This window comes from Thunnus maccoyii, chromosome 9, assembly GCF_910596095.1.
Source record: "Thunnus maccoyii chromosome 9, fThuMac1.1, whole genome shotgun sequence".
NCBI lineage: Eukaryota > Metazoa > Chordata > Actinopteri > Scombriformes > Scombridae > Thunnus > Thunnus maccoyii.
This window is the reverse complement of record NC_056541.1, coordinates 24,095,093-24,118,159: the sequence shown is the minus strand read 5'-3', so window position 1 is coordinate 24,118,159 and position 23,067 is coordinate 24,095,093. Positions and strand designations below refer to the sequence as shown.

General features: G+C 40.5%; 2 protein-coding genes across 3 annotated transcripts; both read left to right on the top strand.

The window, feature by feature from the left end:
• Nucleotides 1–2,274: 2,274 nt before the first annotated feature.
• Nucleotides 2,275–7,580, top strand: polr3d (polymerase (RNA) III (DNA directed) polypeptide D). Of its 2 annotated transcripts, none has more exons than XM_042421478.1 (9): nucleotides 2,275–2,419; nucleotides 5,291–5,452; nucleotides 5,588–5,631; nucleotides 5,718–5,872; nucleotides 5,956–6,080; nucleotides 6,166–6,328; nucleotides 6,521–6,768; nucleotides 6,856–7,008; nucleotides 7,118–7,580. In XM_042421478.1, the coding sequence occupies exons 2-9, from the start codon at nucleotides 5,291–5,293 to the stop codon at nucleotides 7,232–7,234; spliced, it is 1,167 nt and encodes a 388-aa protein (XP_042277412.1). In that variant the 5' UTR covers nucleotides 2,275–2,419; the 3' UTR covers nucleotides 7,235–7,580. The 2 variants fall into 2 exon arrangements, with proteins under 2 accessions (XP_042277412.1, XP_042277411.1); XM_042421477.1 differs by lacking the exon at nucleotides 2,275–2,419 and adding an exon at nucleotides 4,707–4,733.
• A 541-nt stretch (nucleotides 7,581–8,121) lies between these two features.
• LOC121904377 (glycerol-3-phosphate acyltransferase 4-like) lies at nucleotides 8,122–21,326 on the top strand. The gene is made up of 13 exons (XM_042422090.1): nucleotides 8,122–8,320; nucleotides 9,057–9,713; nucleotides 12,000–12,069; nucleotides 12,165–12,465; nucleotides 14,085–14,159; nucleotides 14,294–14,383; nucleotides 16,704–16,797; nucleotides 16,951–17,066; nucleotides 17,289–17,344; nucleotides 17,486–17,571; nucleotides 17,683–17,811; nucleotides 18,555–18,634; nucleotides 19,831–21,326. Exons 2-13 carry the CDS (start codon nucleotides 9,546–9,548, stop codon nucleotides 19,937–19,939), a joined length of 1,374 nt encoding a protein of 457 aa, XP_042278024.1. The 5' UTR covers nucleotides 8,122–8,320; nucleotides 9,057–9,545; the 3' UTR covers nucleotides 19,940–21,326.
• The last annotated feature ends 1,741 nt before the right edge of the window (nucleotides 21,327–23,067 follow it).

Sequence of the window (23,067 nt, the reverse complement as noted above, 5' to 3'; positions counted from 1 at the left end):
CTATATTAAATGCGGCTGTATGAAATATTCTCTCAATCTCATGTGAGATGACATTGGCGGGATGTGATAAATGACCGAAGATGACAATAATGTCAGCTAATGCATATATGTGTGTACATCAGCAGAGAATGAAACAAGAAAATAAAACTCATGCATTAGAACACCACAACTTTAGTAATCATCTGACCCGTGTCTAATATGACTTGAGAAATGAACAAATGAAACGCGCTGTCACATCCTAGGATTATATCATATCGCATACACTGAGAGCACATCACAGTGGGGTTTTTTTTCTGTGCACCACAAGCATCTACAAGCAGGCTGATCTAAGATAATTCCTTACTTGTATGATGTTCCAAATTGAGATGGGAGAAGATTACAGCTGCTCTGAAATTTACTGTCTTCTTCTTTTTCCGCTTTTTGTTTGCCTCCTCTGCTGCAGTCGATGACAGATCCCCCAGGAAAACTGATTAGGAGGTGAAACGAACACACTGGCTTCTCTTTCTCTCCTGCTCTCCGTCTGTTTCTCTCTCTTTCTCTCTCTCTCTGTGTCACACAAACACTCTAACCTCCCCCCCCCACACACACACACTACCACCACCTCCTCCCCCCTCCCAATCTCATTTTTGCTGTGGGCTCTGAGGATGATGTTTACTTGACTCCTATATGCAGCCATACAGAATGGATAAAACCTGAAAGATGCAAAAAAAATGGGAATTTTCCGACTGGAGCGTGACAACGGTGAGACATTCAGTCAACCTCGTCAGCATCATGCTCTTGCCGGCCAATCATACACATCACAACACTCGCTAGTAAGTCTGCCTGAGGCACAAAATCCTCACACATTATACTCTAATATACACCGAACACTTAGCTGCTTTCATAAATGTCACCTCTCAGATATAGAGACATGGATGGACACAGAGGCTGTGAAGTAAGAAATAACCATTTTATACACGCTCCACTTGCTACAGAGTATCCAAAGAGATTATGTCATGAGTGATGTCCCAGTAAATTACATAGAGCACCATCAAGACCTCAAAAATATACATGTGCCAACTGTTATGCCATATGGACTAACTCCACGGGGCATCTCCACTCAGGCCATCCTTGGGGAGGGGATGCCATAGTGTAAGTCCAGAGTAAGCAGATTTCCACTGGCATTAATTTTCAGTGGGATGTTTTTATACTGGTTCAACCTCATGGGACGACTTCATTTAGGATTTCAATAGAGATTAGAAAAAATAATAATCACAAGAGACCTTCCACAGATTAATGGCTATAATCTGCTGCTAAAACAATGAATAGGCCATAGTATAAAGCCAGATAACAATAAGGGACACACTGATGGTGAGAGTGCAGTCTTTTCACAAACACATCATATTTGTATGAAAAAAAATGACAAAGATATATCACTATAATTCCACAGACTGTGAATGGTATTGAAAAGCTTCATTTATTCCCAGCCAGCCACAGATAAGTGATACCCACAGAGTGTAATTAAACTGCAATCATCCATCATTAGTCATGCCATGACAGCCTGCCTGTGTCCAAATAACCCTCTCCGTTCCAGAGATGGGAGTAGCCAGTTTGTTGGAGGAGGGCTGGCTGCATGTGTGTTTAGTATAGAATTTAGCCCAATTTACATAAACCATGTGTGATGTCAGAAAAGGACAATGACCCCTGTATTTCAGGGTTGAGGAACTTTTCATTACCACCTACAGTGTACTGTCCATGCAGCAGGACCAGAACTGGCACTTTACAGTTGTGATGACAGAGCTGGGGAATATATCTCCAGTAAATTATATCGATGTTGTGATATGAAACTATATATTGTCTGGTATTCATAAATAACATACTATAGCTCTAATGTCAGCTGTAATGTTGCATTACAGTTAAATTATTATTATTATTTTACTGTAACACCTGCAGTAAATGCACTGAATGTCTGTTTGGTCTTTGCATCACTAACAAACCTATTTGTTTTGTCTTTCCAAAACAATGTTGTTGTTTTTTATATATAATTAATTATTTTCAGAATTTTGCATGTAAAAGCTGAAAACGCTAATTTGGGGTAATGTTTGTTGGGATGGTGCATTAAGTGCAGATTGGAAAAATTACACATTTGATTAGAAATTGGCTTGTAACGCAAGCCAAATCACATTTCTAAGCTTAATTAATTAATTAATATTTAGATTATGTCCAAACTGTCCCGTGCATTAAGTGGGAAACTGATGACTGCGACTCTTTTACGCAGGTTTGATCCGCATGAACACCCGTTGATGACACTGCGGAAGTGTCATGGCTGCGTGTGTTATCATGCAGTATCAGAAACAGCACTAGCACAAACCCATTTGTTATGACTGTTCTTTCAAGTTTTGGAGTTATTCTCTAATTAGGACATCCGACTACTTTTAACGTAAGTATCCGGAGGAAATGTGTGTGTCAAAAGTGAACATCGGCAGTGTTAAAATGCATCATCCCGGTATTGTCTCCCTGTATTCGTGTTGAGATTTGGCCACGTGTTGCTGGATATTTGCTGTGTTTTTTGGACACAAAATGAGTTCATATTTTGTGCCATGGTCGCTGAAAAGACAGCAGTTTGTAGTGGTCATTAGACATGTGTGCATGAGACGCCTGTCACTTGTTTGTGGCACTTTAATGTTGTTGCTGAGGTTAATGCTTTAGTAATAATACATGTTTCATTCCAGAAAAAACACTGATTTTGTTCATTATAAATAATTGCATTTCTGCATATTTTCCATGCGTTCAGTAATGTTCAATGATGATTAGAAGCGGTGAGACTACAGCTGGTATTCACACTATGTATAACCTTTATCTCATTGCAGGTTTACTCTGTAAATGAGTGTATCTGGTTATTTTTTGATACTGGGGTGCATCTCAAGTCTTATAATTGTATCCACGTTTCCCTAACTTGCGTCTTTTCCTTGTGCCCCTCCCACCGAGGATGTGTGGAGAGATGCAAGGGACGCATCTCAAGTCTCTTATTTGATTTCCTCCAACCTCGCTTGAACCGGAAGTCGTTCTGGTCCGCCATTTTGAAAGCCGTCTCAAAGCTCTTATTTTTGCTCTGAGGAGGGAGGAGGGATCTTTGAGGGGCCATGAGCGAGGATCATAGACTGTATAAAAATAATGGACATAGCCACTGTGACGTGACTCATTGGTTTGTGGACTTGCGTTTTGAAGCCTCAAGTTTGGCATTTTTGACTGTCGCCATCTTGGATTTTTGGAGCCAGACGTCCCTAACGCTAGTTGCTAGCTTGGTTAGCACAGTGCACTTACAGTATGGATGTATATAGAGAACTGGATACAGCGTCAGAGGCAGGGCCCCGTTCATTCCTGTGAAAGTTGCTCAGTGGCACATGAAGCCAAAAAAGTTCAACCTTTTCCGCATTACTTCCGTATTCATTGGGCCCACAGAGCAAGCACACTAGTGACTTTCTCCAGCCGAGTGGGCTACTTCCGGTTTAGCCCTCTGGCTAACTTAAATGGGAATAAAACAATTCAGTCGTGCAGCTCTTCTAAGCTTTTGAAATGTGATCGGATCGAAAGGATCAAATTCTGATAGTGAGACGAGTCATTTCGTGGGGGTTGTAAGGCTCAAAAAAATTTATCCGCTGATTTATAGATGTTTCTTTCACAATGTAAGTCTATGGGAAAAAGGCTTTTTGGGCCAGTGTGCATCAGGTGACGTAATTAAACGATTTGGTCACTATGTCAAATTTGCTTCAAAGCCCGGCGCTCTTCCTGTATCCAGTTCTCTTCCTACATCCATGACCTACAGTCTATTGTGATAATGCTAATGCTAATGTTCACTAGCAAAAAATGGGGTTAAAACCATTAAAACAAAATGTACTTACTGGAAAAACTGAACATGACTTTTTTTAGTCGACCAAAATGTTACAATTAACTTTCATGAGCTGAAAACACACTGAAATAGCAATAGCTATACTCTGTGAATCTGGGGTTACACTATGGTTACTTACCGACTTGTCAATCACAACGCAGCCACGCCCTAAATCATACCCTGCCTTATTATCAAATTTAAATTACATGGGGCAGTAATTTACAAAATGAACATCATGCTGTATTGAAGAAGACTTGACCTAGTGATTGACGCCATAATTTCATTAGGAAAGTGTTTATTGAGGTAATAAATCAAGTGAGAAGTAGGGTCATTTTCCCATAGATTTCTATACAATCAGACTTCTTTTTGGAGCCAGTGTAGTTGCCCTCTGCTGGCCGTTAGAGAGAATGCAGGTTTAAGGCATTTCCACATTGGCTTCATTTTTCAGACCTAGAACTACCCACTTGGTGAGGATACACAAGAGCAGCGTGAACAGAAGTCTTTTACCGACCAACACGCCCCCTTATTGGATATCAGATTAATCTGTAATCTGTCTCCACTCAGTTATATTGTGATCAGTCTGCTCAGCTGCAGCGTCCAATCAATAACTAATATCCAATAAGGGTTCGTGTCGGCCGGTAAAAGACTTCCATGAAAGCTGCTCTTGTGTATCCTCACTCATGGTTCCTCAAAGATCCCTCCTCGCTCCTCGCTTCTCACCCCGCAGAGCAGAAATAAAAGCTTTGAGAGGGTCTTCAAAATGGCGGATTGGAACAACTTCTGGTTCAAGCATGGGAATATCAAATAAGAGACTTGAGATGTACTCGTGGCTGACTGCACGTCTACAAGTCACATGGCATCAATAGTACTTATATAGTCATTGTAGTAATGAAAGAATGTGCAGTAAATTAGGAGTAGGTGTTGTACAGTTGTGTTTTTCCTATTGCAACAGTCAATATGTGAAGAAATTCACCGCAACTTATGCAAAATATCACTATATGTATGACTGAGTGCCACGATATTGATAATGATCTATTATTTTGGTAATAATTGGTTTGGTTGGTTGGTGCTTCAGAGAAATATCCCGAGAAATATAAATATGATAAACAACTAGATTTAGACATTTAGGCAAGTTTATTTGTATAGCACATTTCATTCACAAGAGCATTTCAAAGTGCTTTACATAATGCATCAAAAACAGTAAAAAATAAAAACAACACAAAAACATTAAAATAACAATGAACATAATTAAAACTGAGTTATTTTTTCAGCTAGAGTGTTAAAGTAAGTTCAGGAAGTTACCAGTTAACTGTTCAATCATGACAATAATGGTAATATGAATATAACAAGTAATAGTATTCATATTATTTAACGCTCACACATCTACATGGTCTTTATTCTCCACTTTTATCCTTGTTTAAGATGGCTGATTCAGGCTCAAGTGATCCCAATGGTCAACGTGTGCCAACCCCTGGCGGGAGTGGCAGGGGTCTTCTGATGGGTCGCCGACCATCTGCCGCCATTTCTCCCGGCCGTCTCCCCTCGATGCGTTCTAGAGACCTCACCCTCGGGGGAGTGAAGAAGGTAATATACTGTGTGTATTGTATAAAATTAACACTTTTTTTTGAAAATTGAGTAGATGACATAAAATGCATTTTCCAATTATTGCTATATAAATGTAATTATTGAAATACTTAACTTTTGTTTTTTGTTTTTTAGAAAACGTATGCACCCAACATTATTGGCCGAAAAGTAAAAGAAGAGTAAGTTCACAATTGACCTCAAGAGAAAACAATGTCTATTAACTATTTTTCTGAATGTTGACCAATAACTTTGTCTGTTACGACAGAACGAAAGTTGAAGTCGGGCAGAGGAGAGAAAGGAGGGATGTGGATCGAGGCCGAGGTCCCAGAGAAAGAGGCAGGGGTCGGGGTCGCCCTGAGGTCATCCAGTCCCACTCTATTTTTGAACAGGGACCTGCAGAAATGATGATGAAAAAGAGAGGTAGGAGTTTAGCTGGATAACCACCTACTTGCTCTCTCATGTCTTTAACACTGCATTGAAGTGAGTTACTCTATTAAACACAGGTGGCTATGAAAGCGAGAGAGATGCTCCAAGCATGGGACCCTCACCCATCATCAATATCAAAAAAGAGAAGAGAGAGACTGAGGAGGAGACCAAAGAGATTCTACGCAAGCTGGATCGAGACAATGTGAGTCATGGTCCAGGGTTTCAAATCTTAATCAAGTGTATTTTCTTTGCTTTTCCCGTTTTCATACCGATTGCATTTTTTTCAGTTTATAGATGATCCTTTCCTGAGGAGTGAGCAGAGGAGCTGCCCTGTCCAGCTTCCCCTCGCTGTATCAGGATGGGGATTCAAGGAGGAATTTAGTGCTGCTGCTGCTGTAAAAATTGAGAAGGTAGAGGAGGATGGTGAACCCATGGAACCTGCAGTAGAAGGTAAATTTTCTAATATACACTCTACTTATATTGTTACTTTGACAGTGGTATTAACATTTTGCAATAAAGATAAAAAAAAAATATGCAGCTTGTCTTCCCAATATTTACAATATCTTATGAAAGCAGGACTTGACTTAGAAGCGCTTTGTCCATATAGCTCATCACTCAAAATGCACAATTTCTTCTCTTCAGTGAAACAGGAGCCGGAGGAAACTGAAATAAAGAAGGTGGAGGCTATTTTCAAGCCTCCTCCGCTCCCCGAGCCTGAAGTTCTGCCTGACCTGCTGCACAGGTGGAGTCTAAGCAAAGGTGAGGAGCTGTTCTTCATGCAGCTGCCTGACTCGCTGCCGGGCCAGCCGCCCACCGTAGACCACAGGCCGGTGAAAACAGAGGTGCAGTCAGAGGACGGGCAGTCGGTGCTTCTGAAGACAGAGTCTCAGGTAGATTTAGCTGTTGTCTATGTGTCAAATAAATGAAGAGATCAGTGCTGTGTGTGTGTGTGTAAACGCCTTTTCAATATTTAACAGGAAGAGACAGCTGAAGAAAATAATTGCAATCTGAAAGATCTGCGGGAGGGTCTTGTAGGAAAGATGCTGGTGCGGAAGTCTGGCCGGGTACAGCTCATACTGGGACAAGTGACACTCGATGTGTCTCTAGGAGCATCGTGCTCTTTCCTTCAAGTATGATAGTAGTATTTTCATTGATGTTTCTCTCTTTTTGTCTGTATCTGTAAATAAATAAACATCTGACATGCTTTTCTCCTTCCCCCTCTACCCCCTGTTTTTTCAGGAACTGGTCTCTATTGGTACGGAGGGACGAACAGGTGACTTGACTGTATTAGGGAATGTCAAACACAAAATGGTTTGCTCACCAGACTTCGAGGCTTTACTGGAGAGCAGCGCTTGATGCTCTCCTTGGTGCGTTGTGGTGTTGATAAAGGTGTTCACTGTTACTATGGACTGTATCGCTGAAACTTGATATCCAATACAATACCAATGGCAGCAGATTGTTCCTCTGTGCAGTATTAAAGATGAAAGTGGCTCTAATAACATACTGAAATACACTTTATATAAATCTGAAACAAGACTGTTCATATTTTTCTTGTGGAATAGGCATATTAATTCAGGGTTCAAATGTTGAATGGTGTGCCAAATTTCAGTACCTTTTTTCTTTTCTCTGTATCTGAAATGACTTGACAAGACTGTACATGGATGTAAATGTGTGAATAAATAAAGTTTTTGTTATGACAGTATGTTATTGTGAAATGCTTTAAATTGTTGATTTAAAAAAAATCTCAAATAGTGCCATGCAGATACATATCTGGTTTTACTGGCCCATGTTTTGTGCAAGTCTGTCACCAAAAAAGTACAATGGAGGTGAATAGGATTTTGTTTGTAGTGCTCAAAGTATCGAAAAAAATTGCATTTGAAAAATTTTATACAGTATCCTGCTCATTTTTCTGTGTTTTTTAAAAAAAAATATTTAAAGCCTTTGCAGTCAAACAAACTTGAAGACGTTGCAATTTTGTAGTATCTTATTTTCACCACCAGGTGTCAGGGCAGGACATGTGCCATCTTGCGCCTTTTTTTCCTAGGATGGCAAAGTCATGACCCGCCCTCTGATTGCCTCTGATTGGCTAGTACTCGTTGCCCTCGTTGGTTTGGTTGGTTAGGTTGGTTAGGTTGAGGTATGAGGACTGTGATTGGTTAGGATTAGGGAAAGAATATCAGGGGATGCCAATCAAAGGCGGGGGGGGGGGGGGGGCGGGTCATTAGTTTGCCGTCCTAGGGAAAATAAACATCGTGGACGGAGTAGACTGCTGGGGGCCCGGTCGAGGGCTGGCCGTTTAAAACACGTCGCCGCCCCGCTTGCCTGCTCATGTTGTCCACCGGGTGGAGTTTTGGCTAGTAGACCGCAAGACAAAGAGAAGTGATGGACTAGTGGAACCCTACTGTACGTTACCGGCGCCGGGACACTATAGCGTGACTGAAGGTTGGTCAACTATTTAGCTAGTTAAACAACGTGTACGTTAACTGTTACGTTAGGATGGTTATCTGTAAGACGATGAGTTCACGTAACAAACCCATGCTTAAAACAAAACGGTTGGCTCAGCAGTTCACGCTCACCGGGGCGGCTGAGAGCGAGCTAGGAGACAACATTTAGCTCATCGCTAGCTCGGAGGCCACAGGCCAACTTTAGCCTACGTTGGACTTTAAAATCGTCCGTGTGGATATACATGAGTCTTCAGAGCACATTTAGTTACTCCCGTGTGCTTCGTTTGGCCGGCAAATAATCCTAGAAAGCGCCAGCTAAGTATTGACTGGAGAACGATGAGCCGAGCTACACTAGTGAGATTTGTTAAGGGATGGAGGAGTCTCTGCTGCATCACCAGAGAGCGTGAAGAGGGCCTCCAACGTTATCTCTGCTCCGTAGCTGATAACAGGATCGTTTGCATGTAAAGTTATCGGTCCTTCACCGAAAAGGGATATATCATCATTAAGCAAACCTTTGCCAAGATAAGTGACATCGTTATCTTGAACCGAGTGGCTAAGTTAGTAGAGACTGGCGTTAACTTTACACACACACCGGTATTTAAAATGCATGGATTTAAACACCGGGTCACGTTTTCTGTCTTAAATGGTTAAGTTGCACGATTGGTACTCCGGTCAAAGAGGACGTGTTATTGTGACATGGTTCATCCTGACTGTTTGTTTGTACATCTTTGCAGGTCTGTGTGACACCAAGCAGCAGAGCCCTGGATCTCCACCACCTGCTGTGCCCAGTTGTTTTTGTTTCATTGTTTACATCTCTCTCTCTCTCTCTCTGTCTCTCTCTCTCTCTGGCGGGAGGCTTTGCTCAAATAGCAAAGGACATCTCCAGCAAGGACCGGACATTATCTCACTGCAGCTGGCTTTAACCCCTTAACGACCCTTTTCCTGGAAATTGACATATCAGAAAGTGATGGGATGGTGAAAATAATGAAGTTCATCGATATTGCCCATGAGGGCAAAGTCAAGATGGTCACTTGTACTTGTATTGATTCCCTGCTCAGTGTGAGTAGAAACTCCATCCCCTAGTCATCTTGATGAAGTCCTTTTGCTAACAAAAGATAAGGGCCATTTGGGGCCAGGAGGTGGTGTGCCGTGCCTCCTCTGCCATCTGCTCTGCCCTCTGACTTCAACTATACAGTAGATTTCATCGCCATCCTGACTGCAAGATGGAGCTTTTCTTTAACCCTTTCGACAACTTGGTGTGTATCCTCCTGGGCATCTCCTTCACCGTGTGGTTCACCCTGCTGCTGGTCTTCATTATCGTGCCTGCCATCTTCGGAGTGTCCTTCGGCATCCGACGTCTTTACATGAAAACATTGTTAAAGATCTTTGAGGTAAGAGCTTGTGCAATTGTGTTGCTATTTGCTACTTTCAGTTTACTTCTTGAAATGAGGAAGCTCTATGAGTTACTGTAGTGTGAAATAATCTGTCATTTGTAAATGATAACTGTTGGCTGAGGATGGAAACACTGCAAAACTATAGCTAAAAGTATGTCACTATTCTTGCATAGTTCTTTGTGTCCTGTTGCTTCAAACATCCTGTTTATAAAACAAACTATAAAAGCTGTTAGCATCGTTATGTGGACAGCCTATATTTGATCTGGCTGTGGATTTCTTACCCGCCCTTTTAATCAATACAATTCAATTTTGTTTGTGGAAGACAGTTACTTTTATGACATTTGATTTTTACAGCTGCGAATCTGCCAACGTTTTTAGATGTTATCTGGCTTCACATGCTCATCTCAGTGCATTGGTCAGGTGCAGGCTTTATTATGCTTGTATGTAGCACCCACCCAGTGATCATTGCATTAACTAGCGGATACGGAGTAACATCACAGCCACAGGGCCATTCCTCCCTTGTTATGTAACTGCAGAAAACAGCGGTACAGACCTTGTCACTAACTGTAGTCTGTGACATAGCTCCAACAGCCTGGAATATTGCCTACTGAAGTGATGCAGTGTCTGCTCTCTAGAAATGACTGATTCCCCAGCGATGGCGTGAATACATAAGCTACATTGTGCACTAAGGTTGTTATAAGTTGTCAGTATTTTCCCCTCAGTGGGCTCTTCCTCACAATCTTTTGTTGTCAAACTTAAAAAAAAAACTATAACCTGAGATATGGTTATCTGGTTTCTCTCCCCCTGCTATCTCCGGTGTATCTTCACTAGTGAAGCTGTCATCACTTTCCAGCAGGCACTTCTGAGAACAGATCTTGTGCCAGAAATAAATGGACCAGTGGGAAATGAGAGAGATGTTCTTAGCTTGTGATTCCAGCAGCAACCGTGAGATTTAGAGAAAAGGTCAAAGGACGCATGAAGTACAGACTATGCAAAGTGGAGACAATGTTTACTGGTGTCTCATTGCAAGTAGATGCTTAAAGAGAGTCTTTGTGTTGCACCTTTAGCCCGTCAGTGTTAAGATCAAGCTATTTGTGATGTAATCCCACACCAGTAATACTTCATAGGGCATGAATAGGTAAACAACCTCCTCTGGAGCCACATGCCAACATGATGGATTCACTTTATTTTGTTTTCAGTTCTATTACTAGGACTAGTGCTCTGTGTGCTGCTCCTCCCTCCACCCATATAAGCATTACCGTCAGCTGTAGCTGCATTTTAATATGATGACTCAGTAACAACTTGTCAAGACACGATTTAAAGGTAGCTGCAAAAGACATGCTAAATGTGCTGTCTGGGAGCCTATCTAAAACTTTGAAATATTGTGACTTTTCAGAACATTTTAGCCACATGATGCAGTAAAGCCACTGTATCGCTCAGCATTCTTTAAATGTTTTACATTTAAAAGTGCCCGGGGCTAATTCCAGGCATATGCAAACATGCGTGCCTAGCAGTATGGTATTTGAGTATACTTAAAATCAGTTTATTCCTTAACATTGATTGACAAACCTTAGGGTTATCATGTGTTATGGTATGACGTGTAGTCTGAGACTGTAGGCTGTGGAGCACATCCAGCACCTCCCAGTCCATCATTTCCTGATCTTTTCTGCCTACAGTTAAGAGAACACTGTGTCCTTTTCCTGCCTCTCAGTAGACACTACCTGTTAGTTATTGTGTCGGTGTGCACAGTGCACACAAACAAGCTAAGTTTTTACATCAGAGGATGTGCTTTGTCATTTAGTATAATCCACATTGAAAAAGTATAAGTGGCAATTATAATGTTTGTTTGTTAGAGCAAGGCTGTGGTCACAGATAAGCCATGTGTATTATTGGCCCAAGATGAGGTCTATGTTTGAGAATTCAGAATCTCGTTTCCACAGCTTTGTTGAAGTTTTCCACCATAACAATTTACAACAATCACACTCAGAATAGGCAGATCATGATGGGTAAAATGAACTTACTAGTAAACTTAACCAGTAAGTAGTTGTCACTGTGGAAGAATTTGCTGTGTTTCTTGAATGTTAAAATTATGAAAGTTAGACATACAACATTTTTGAATGGAGGCAGCTGGTCACGACTTTTTTATGTTGTCTGTTCTCCCCTTTCTAATTTTTTATGATGGTATGTTATTGAATAATTTGTTATAGAAACAACATGAACAATCTTTTGCATTTATTGTATTTTGGGACACATTTTCACACTCCTCTTGTTCTTTCCTTGCAGTGGGCCACACTTAGGATAGAGAGAGGAGCAAAAGAAAAGAATCACCTCTTGTACAAACCCTACTCAAATGGTAAGACGTACTCTTATTGCATTTCCTTGCATGTGTGCATGTTCAGTATCTATATAATTGCGTTTTGCTGACATCCTGTCTCTGGACTGTCCCAGCTATCATTGCCAAGGAGCCCACCTCCTTGGAGGAGGAGATCAAGGAGATTCGGCGCAGCGGCAGCAACAGAGACCTGGACTCAGCCACTGAGTTTGAGATGTCTGATATCTTCTATTTTGCTCGGCGAGGAGTGGAGAGCATCATGGATGACGAGGTGACGAAACGGTTCTCCGCTGAGGAGTTGGAGTCCTGGAATCTGCTAACCCGCAGCAACAACAACTTCCACTACATCAGCCTGAGGCTGACGGTCCTATGGGGACTGGGCCTGCTGATCCGCTATGGCTTCCTGCTGCCTCTCAGGTATTGACCAACGATGTAGAGGTTGCTTGATATCACGCAGAAACACAGATGCTTCTGAGGAAAAACTCAGTACATTAAGACAGGACTAGGAATGGAAATTTAGCTCCTTCTCCTCAAATAGCCACCAGTATAACATAAAACTAAAATTTGACATTAACACTGACTCTGATATTAATGTTAAACTGTCAGTAATTTCAAACTGCTATCAGTTATATGTGGCTCTCAAGTACTGCATCATCAGGAAACACATTTCCTGCACATCAATCCACTGTATGTGTTTTGTTTTTGTATGTATGTGTGTGTGTGTGTGTTTAAATAACTTCTACGTTGGAATTTGGTTGAGTATCTGATACAAATCCTCAGTGATAAAACCTGAGGCTGCGTATTTAACAATCATTGGTATATTTACCAAATGTTACCAAAATTTTACACTGGCAAGTATCTTTGTCTCTAAGAAATACAAACCCACCCAGTGAGGTGGTGTAACACAATTTAAGCAGTCAAAGCTGAAGTTGCCACATATGCCAACTGTGTATGGTGGGTAGTTCAGAACACCTGGGAATCCTGGGCATTATCACCAAAAACCACAAAGCCAGAGCTGACACCAAAGCATTACCTGTGCAATGGTGCAGAGACTGGAGTCTATCCCAGCTAGAGGCACATGATATATCCTTAGTCCATCATAGGGCTAACATGTTGTTGGCCTTAAATTTTATTTTAATACCATTTTATGTATGTGTGTGTGTGTGTGTGTGTGTGTGTATTTTTATTTATATATATGAGCAACATCCAGCTGTATTAAAGATGTGTGAATATGATGAGAATGCATCATTTTGTGCTTTAAATATAACATGAATTGTTGCTACATGCAGTGGATGAAAGAGGGAGATCTTATTCGGGGTCAGCTTTGAGAGTCTCAGGGACAGTGACTCAGTACTAAGCCTGGCTGGCTCACTGCCAGTTGCCGGTGGGGAGACGAATCAGGCCACTGCTGCACAGACAGACATCATTCTAGTTTCTCAACTAGCTAATATATTCCCTCATTAACTTCTTGTCTAGATGAATATAGGCCTGGCTCATTCACTAGCATGAAACCTTCTGCTCTTCAATGTTTGTCTTATTCTATCCTCTAAAATTAATCAGCACCTTCTCCAACTGATGATTTGGTTCATCCAGATTAAGTCGGCCTGTGGGCCAGCTTAACCATACCTAATATGCCTTCCTGCAGTTTCTTTACTCTATTATCAGTGATAGGGTGGAGTAGAGGAGAGTGAGATACTTTTTAATTGATGACAAGAATCCCGTTCTCCTGGATAACATTACTTGTGACCTTCTGCATGTCACCTGAGTGGTTTCTCTTTTAGTGAAAGCTTGTAGTAGAGAAAGGAACATTGTATAGCTAGGCATCAAGGTCTTGCATTTTAGATATTTGTATAATTACAACATGGAATCCATCCTCTTTGCTCTTTGTCTTTCATAGAAATGTTGTTGCTCACTGGTCTTGTGTGTCATTATGTTTGTGGAAAAAATTAAGAACTTTAATTACGAAAAAAAATGTTGCTCGTTAAGATTCCCTGTTGTAGAATTAAGCGTAACCTGCCTGTCTGTCTCTCCACCAGGGTAACTCTTGCCTTCACTGGTGTAGGCCTGCTTGTGTTCCTCACTTGTCTTGTTGGGCTGCTGCCGAATGGAAGGTATGACTGATGATAAGCTCATCTGTTTTTAATTGATAAAAAAATATCAGCTCTGACCCCTGGACATGTTCATCATAGATTTACTGTCAAGACACAGAAAGTAAATGGCGCTGTTGTATGCTCCTTTTTTGCAGGATGAAAAACTTTCTGAGTGAGAAAGTCCATTTGATGTGCTACAGAATATGTGTCAGAGCTCTGACTGCCATCATAACCTACCATGACAGGTAAACAGGACATATGCTGTCATCCCACACCCCTATAGTTACATGACTGGTGACTTGGTGCAAGTACTTTTTAACTTTTCAAGAGTACAGTTGTCAAAGTCAAAATCAGACTCCCTGGGAAAATGATTACAGTCCCTATTCTAATGAAGTGAGATTCACATGACTTGTAGTAATCTCATCAACAGAAATAATTGAAGCAAAACAGTGATCCACAAAAGGTTCATAGCAGCCGAACCGGTTTCCTTAAACCATAGACATCGACAGTCGAGACACAAACACGTTGACATTAAACATAGTGCTGTTCACTGACTTAAAGCAGCAAGTACAGTCATTTTCACGCCACAGTGGTGATGACACAAGAAAATATTGCATTATGCATTTTGCAGTTAAATAAAATATTTTAAATGCACGCATTTGGCTAAGAATAACCAATTTTGCTCCTTACATGCAGATTATTTGTATTAGTCCTACATTACTCTGTTGTCACTCTGAACTCTGCATTTCCATTTCAGCAGCATGTGTTTTGCCTTGCAAAAGCTACTCTTACCTCTGTTGGCATTGGCTGCTTCTGATGTGTTAGTACACTCATTCATAAATCCATTTGCTCAGATGACTACAGCAGAGTACAATAAAAAAAATAATCTGAATGTGTTACTCGTTGCAGCACATTGACTTGGTTTTGGTGGTTAGAGTTGTTGGCTCCTTATCATCCCTGTGAGCTCTCACATTCTTTTCTACTTGAGAGAGAGATTATGAAGGCACAGTATATAATGCCTTGACAACCTATCTCAAGTTCTCACTGGAACTACTGATAGATGTGATATATTTTTAGTTTTTTCCTTTTACATAATAACCAATCTCATGTAGCTACACATCTGGCAGATGTTAAAAGCTATAGAAAAGATTTAATTAAGAAGTTGGTTACAAAAGTGCAGCAATGCTGAAAGATCCAACTTTATTTGGGAAGCTGATACGCACTTGTTCGCTGTTGTAGGAACAACCATTACAACAATAGTGTAAGTCACTGCTGCAAATGGCAACTGAAGAGTTTGCTGCTGTAAACAGTATTCTCCTACTTAATTTTATTTTTTCGTAAGAGATGGCATATTATAAGTAACAGTTTTCCAAATACTGTGACATTTTTGTCATTAAGTAGTTGTGAATAAGGGGGATTATCAGTTGTACCTGGTGTAAAGAGCAGACTCAAGGATGATTTCAATATAGATTTAAAGTTGTCATAAATTTGAATCGGAGGGATATAACTGAAAAAACCCAGGCCACTCAAACGCTGCTTGTTTTGTTCACATGGACCCATTCTTATTTCTGGAACATGATCCACTGCAGACCTCTTGCATGACAGGAGAGGGGTCTGTGTGAGGTTACATAATGACAGATGAGTTTTCTCTGGAGAACAGAAACCAGGGTGTGTTTGCAGTCACAATGTAAGCGCCCAGAGTGTGAGTATGAAAGGGAAGGGTGCCCGAGGCTTGACTCAGACATTCATATTCATTGCATTGGGCCTCATTATGAGCCTCTGTGAAGCACAAAAACCCTAGTCAGTAATGCTTTGTTATATAGGCACACTCAACCAGGCTACAGCAAATTTACAGCTCATATAGCCAATTCGACAACCATAAGTATCACTATTTTTGAATGGATCCAGAATCGTGTAGCAGTATTATCTACCATAAATGCTCCAAAGGATGGTTGTTAGTTAGTTTGTTTTATTTCTAATTAAAGGGAACATTTTACTTAAATATGTCAGAATAAGAATCGGAGAGGAACATGAAACCTGAGACCAAGCTTTTGTGAAGAAGGCGGCATATGCAACAGGATGTGAAGGAAGAAGTCGATGCGTTGCCCACAAACCGTAGTGTGTATATAACAGCTGGTATTGTTTTTGGTAAACTGTAGTGCAGGCTGTACTGCACTTTTATGTAGATAGAGCTATGTATCATGTCATCTGGCTTTCTGAGTGTCTGCCATCAAGGCCTAGGCTGTTGTGACACGTTCTCCTCTCTAGTCTGGGGCTAAAAATACACAAGTGACATAGGAAGTGGGGGTCTCTCTCTCTCTCTATTTAAGATTGTAACTCTATCTTTGGAATGTGTACTCAATATATTCAGGTCCTGCATGGTCAGAGGGTCAAACTTTTACCATTAGACACCATTGGTTGCTTTGTTTCTCCCTAGAAGACCAAAGCTTACCCGTATTTCTATGAAGACTTCTGGTCCCATTGCTTTTACATCATCACATTGTGCAGGTTATTTCAGTCATTGTTTCATTTATGATAACAGTCTTCCTGTCTCCACTTTCCCAGTGAGAATAAACCCAAGAATGGAGGAATATGTGTCGCCAACCACACATCACCCATTGATGTCATCATTCTGGCCAGCGACGGCTGCTACGCTATGGTAACTATTGTACTGTATACCGCTGCCTAGAAGAAAGCTACAAAACATTGACACTGGTCACTTTTTCTGTGGCAGCTGCTTGTCTGTTGAAATGAAATTTCTCCCAGAAATAGATGTGCTGCTATTTGCATTTGTTTGTGTTGTGTGTATCAGGTTGGACAAATCCACGGAGGCTTGATGGGGGTCATTCAGAGATCCATGGTCAAGGCCTGCCCACACATTTGGTTCGAACGCTCAGAAGTGAAAGACAGACATCTAGTGGCCAAAAGGTAACATTGCATGTTCCTTTTTTAATCCATTTTAAGTACACTCAGTTGTCCTTTTTACCATCAGTCTATATAATAGTTTTTTTTGGCATTAACTTTGTGTGAAGTCTTGATGGAAATGATATCTGCTAAGGGTTTGTTTTGTGTGAACCCTATTTAAGACCTTTTATATTTTAGGAATCTTAAAATGAGATGATATATTGATAATTTCTTCTTGTGTTATAGATTGAATGACCACATTGAAGATAAAACTAAACTGCCCATTCTCATTTTTCCAGAAGGTAGGTTTGTTTTGTTTTGTTTTTTAGCGGAGATTTTTTATTGTGCAAATTGCAAGATCTCACAATTCTACTATACTCATTTAGTTTTCTTAAAAACCCCAAAAATCAGTTTAGTTTTTAATGAATACTCTAAATCCCCAGGTACCTGCATCAACAACACGTCAGTTATGATGTTTAAGAAGGGCAGTTTTGAGATTGGTGCCACAGTCTACCCTGTGGCCATTAAGGTGAGAGCAATGTCTTGTCTTCTCTCTTTTTTTTTTATAACATGACTCGTGCTTTTTACCTGCTACCATTCATGTATTCATAAATCATTCTGGTGTATTTGATCATCACAGTACGATCCCAGATTTGGAGACGCTTTCTGGAATAGCAGCAAGTTTGGGATGGTCAACTATTTGTTACGTATGATGAGCAGCTGGGCCATCGTCTGCAGTGTCTGGTACCTTCCACCCATGTGCAGAGAGGTGAGACTCCATGGTCCAAGTCTGGGCAACCTACTAGGGAACAAAATCTTTGTATGATGAATCAACTTTTTATTTACGTCAACATGTCAGCAGAGCTCATTTTTGTTCCATTCAGAGATTTATTATTTAATTCCAGTAGTCTTTTGACTCTTATTAATGAAGAACAAGGACTTCAGTAGGTTTGGGTAGAACCCAGGAGAGGAGTAACAGAACACAACAAGAACGTGTATTGAGTGGCTTTTTTTTTTTTTTCAATTGAGCCACTGGTGTTCTCTCTCACTCAAAGATAAAGCTCCCTCCTACCGAGTAAGCGGCATTCAGCTTCAAAATGAATTTTTGGTTTATTTAACCACTAAAGGGATTTTGCGGTCTGTCATTTGGCCACAGCGAATGGATGAGGTCTCAGACTGACCAGGAGCCAGTTTGCTGTGATAACAAACACAATATGTGTGATAGCTCAGACACAGTGAATTTAAAACTTAGCAGGAGCTCAAATATTATTTCACTGCAGAGCTTCTCCTTTTCTGCTCTTAGCTCTGTACATTCATTATACTAGTCTGCAGTAGTCTGTTCAGTTAATTTAGCAGCAAATGACAAGGATCCATATTTGAATATACATTTTTTTATTGATAATAGCTATGCCATTAATTATTTGTATGTTGTTGTTGTTAGATTTATTTTTCCTTTACTAAGTTATGATTATTTGGTTTCCTGTGTTATATTTATGTCAATACTCTTAACAGGAGGGGGAGGATGCTGTACAGTTTGCCAATCGTGTGAAGGCAGCCATTGCCAGGCAAGGGGGACTGGTCGACCTCCTGTGGTAAGATAACGCCTCTCATCAGTTTCTACCCCTTTCACACACAAACTGTATGACTGACGAGGTATATTAAAGACATTTTGACATCACAACAGGAAACCGTAACATTAATAACAACTTGAGTCCACTGTGGTGAGCCTGTCTCGTGGCTACGGGTATCGTACATATTTGATAACCTCAATGGCTTGATAACAGCTGTTTTTACTGCTATGACCAGTTGAAATGCTGCCATGAAAAAGGGTAATGTTCTTGTGGTTGATACACATCATTGCTGAATAATACAAGATGAGACACAAGCTTGTTTTATTACACAAGAGATTAATTCATGATGTTGTTGGTGATGCAATGCATTTCTTTTTTTTTATTAAGTTTTTATGAGAAGCGAAGATTACAGCTGGCACTCTGCAATATAGTATTTCTATTGTTATTATCAGTATGTATGTTTAGATTTACATCCATTAATATTTAAATATTTTGTCCACCTCAGTGACACAGTGTCTAATAAGATTTATAATGGATATATTCCTTTGGTGTGCTGGTTCCATTGCCTTGCCATAGACCTTTTTCATAGCAGACATTTTGACATGTCACAGCAGGAAAAGTACAGATGTTTTTAATAGTAATGAATTCCACTTAGAGGATGTTCTGGTGTTGTACGTGCGGCTCCCTACAGTAACTAATTGGGACATTTCACAGAACCGAGCTATTGATAATGTTATTATTTACACCTGTGCTTTTCCTGCTATGACAAGTCAAGTCTGCTGTGAAAAAAAAATGTCTACTATGTGTGGTGATTCACTGGCTGCTAAATTGATCTGAACCATCATTAACATTATCAGTTACACCTGTATCTTTTCCGCTGTGACAAGTCACAAGAGATGCCTGTGCAGTCCAACATAACCCCAGAGTTGAATTCAACATCTTTCTGAAGTAATGTCAGCAAGCATTAAAATCCATCAAGTTTCTCAAAGGTAGCATTACTTAGACTGATGTATGTTGGATTGCATTGCAGTGTGCAGTGGTTTCTGTTTTTTCAGGTCAGCTCAGTGTATATTCTGCATATCAAGTCTGTCACAGTGTAAGAAGCCCAAAGTTTGTGTTAACAGTGTGTGTGCTCTGCATTTTAATTACTCTGGTAGAACTGCATCACTGTCCACTACATCAATATTTATTGTCGCTATTTTCCAACTCTTTCGTAGGGATGGAGGATTGAAGCGAGGAAAGGTAAAAGATACCTTTAAAGAAGAGCAGCAGAAGCTATACAGCAAAATGCTGGTGGGAACCCAAGAGGACCGCAGTCGCTCCTGAAGCACCTGTGTGGAGGTGGACTGGCTCAGAGACCCACTTGGGCACCACTGACTAAATAGGCAGTCAGCAGTGCCCCCCTCCCTATTGGAGCTCCTGGACTGGAAAATTCCCTCTCTGATGTTAACAGTACTCCATTTGGCTTCCTCAGTCACTGCCTCAGCTGGCATGTTGTTTGCATCGTTGTTACGGGTCATTCTGAGTCTGCTGCCCTTTGTTGGAATAGTTTGACAGAAGCCTTGCTTTGCATTAGAATGAACATGAGGTGCGCACAGAAATGGAGCATTGTCTTTCTCTGTGGCAGTCTTTTGAGGGAAAACTTGTATTATCTATCATTGAGTTCCTGTCTTTGTTTGAATAGTTTCAACTTTTTAATTTTCATTTAACTACCATGTTTGTATCACAGCCGTGTTTAAAGTTACAGACCCGATTTATACCTGGGATGTAGAGGAGAGTTATTGTAGATAAAAACTAGTTTGTTCTAAAGGTAAAACCTGTGACTGAGTTGGGGTTTTGCATGACTGGTTTGTGTCCAATGTGATTTCGGGCATAATGCCAGATTTTGTTACATTTCAGATATTTTCATGGGCTTTTTGCCAAGAGAAATGTACTGTATTTTAAGCTTGTGTTTTACATTAAGACTTGTATCAACACGTGGTCACTACAGAAGTTGCGTTCCAGATGAGCTCTTGATATGTTGTCAGTTTCTGTGTTTTTTTTTTTTTTGTTTTGTTTTGTTTTTTTTTTGTTTCCATGGAATGTGTAAATGCTCACATTATGAAGTGGAACTTGTGCACCTACAGTTACTGTGATGGAGGTTTGTAGATTGAGGCTGATGTTTGTGTTCCAGCTAAAAATGCAGCATAACTGGACTAAAAGGGTTTAATTTAAGGGTCCATTAATTAAGAATTTACATGGGATGCTTTCAGCATTGTCTCCTTAAGGCCCATGGCTCACAGGTAGTGATGTAGGATCGTGGCCATCACAATTGGTCTCCTGATAAAAATATAATAGTTATAATGGCAAGCAGCTCATAGATATTCATACTAATACACTTCCTAACAGGCATCATGTTGTCATTGGCTTCCTGCTAGTTGCAGTGACCATCTTGCCTAATTTATTTTAAGTGAACTCTAAAATCTATTGTCTTTATTTCCCCCCGCCCTCATCAATGGTCTTTCTCCTACTTGGCAGCCTCTTCAAGGTGGCTTCAAAGAGAGACCGAGCAGCTGTAGTTTGGACTCCCCGTCAGACTCGGGTCGAGGAACATGGTGAACAGCCTCAGCGGTTTCTCTTCCACGAGGCTCTCGTCCCTCTAGTTGGCTGTATCAGGGATAGGCATTTTGATTGTGTCAGATCTGTTCATCAAAATAAATGTTCAAGAATGTGACTTAAGCTGTGGCTATAGGTTTTTTTTAGTGCTTCTCAAAGTATATCAGTCACATTTGTTTGCCTATGATTTAGCCATAAAAATGGCTTTAATCTTGCATATGAAGCACCATGGCAGAGACTAAGTACAATATCTTAGTCACTATGAGTGTTTAAACAAATTTTCTGAGTATTGCAGTCCTCCACATATATTTTTCTGTTTATGTATTAGTATATGGTTGACAAAACACTCAAATCAAATTAAACATTAAGAAAAGCTGTCGTAGAAACCACAACTGGATGAATGACCTCCAGAGTTTAGACTGAACTAAGCAGATCCAAATTCCACATCCTACTGCTAAATAGTTTCCATACAAGTTTAGCCTACTAAAAATAATAAATACATGTGTTATTTAGAAGGTTGCATTTTTAGCCTACTCATTTATCTGGTATCATCTGGTAAATATTTTTCTAAAAGCAAAGCATTTTTAGTTTATATTTTTGGGATTTAATGTTTCTTCTCCAATCAAACAGCATTGCCTTGATTAGCTGTTGCTTTGCAGTGCTTTTCTTGGCAAGTAAGCCTGGACTCTTAACGTTTCCTGTCTGATTTATTGTCCAGTGGGCACCAAGCTGCAACAATAGTTTGGCACTAGGATTTGAGATTTATTGCGAACATCATATACGTACATTAAGTGTTTATATCCTAACTGACCGAGCACTCAGGATCAAGTCCAAATAAGATTTTGTTTTCCTTGCAGGCGTATTTTGCCAATTCTTTTGCAAAGCCCTCATCTGAAACCTAGGCCACCCATAGCTGCAGTAAACCGCTTCAGTCGCCTTTCAGAAAGGTTTCCCCTTTAACTGTCTTTGTTTCCAGACCGGTGATGGACATGGCAGCATTCTTTTGCATCTCTGTTGCAATAGGTTCAAATGGATCTGTTGGCGTTGGTGAATAAAGCAACACAGTGCTCGGAGGAGGAGTAAGAGGAAGCAGAGAGAAGAGCCAAAAAAGTTGCTTGTGTAAACCGTGCCATGGTTGAACAGCTCACTAACAGCACTATGGAGAGCCAGAGTTAGGCCCCCAGCAATCTCTGCTTTACCCTGGACCAAAGCTCAGACTGCTGTGGCACACATCCATCTACACCAAATAAGACTTTTACAGCTATTGGTACCACTGAGTAAAGCGAAAGCTACTGTAGTTGTGTTGGAAAATACTGTGGTTACTCTACAGTTGTGATGACTGGAAATGGTAGGAGGCAGGTTGTTCTAAAGAAACTGTCGGTCATGCACTTAAAAAAAAACCCAAAACCAGTCACTCTGACATAGCAGCTTCTGGTGGTACTGTACCTCCAGTTTGTTGCAGTGTGAGGTGAAGTGAACAGCAGTGATTACAGATGAGCACACACATTAGCAGATAAGACCACTCCTGCTATGATCCTTTGGGCTTGCCAGTTGTTAAAAAGCTAGGGAGGAGAACAATTATGGCAAAAGCAAACTTTCCCCCAACAAAGGGATATTTCAATGAAAGAAAATAGTTTCACAAATGGAAAATGACACACTTCCTGTTGAGACTGTAGCCAACACATAATGAGCCTGTGGTATGCTGAATGGCGAGTTCAGAGTCCTTTCAGGTATTTTTTCCTTGTAAGTCCCTGTGCTGTTACCTTATAGATGCTATTATGGCATTTTTATATCATCTCACAATAAAGTTTTTACTGTTGAATCAATACCGTGTAGCTGTAAGAAAATATAATAAATAA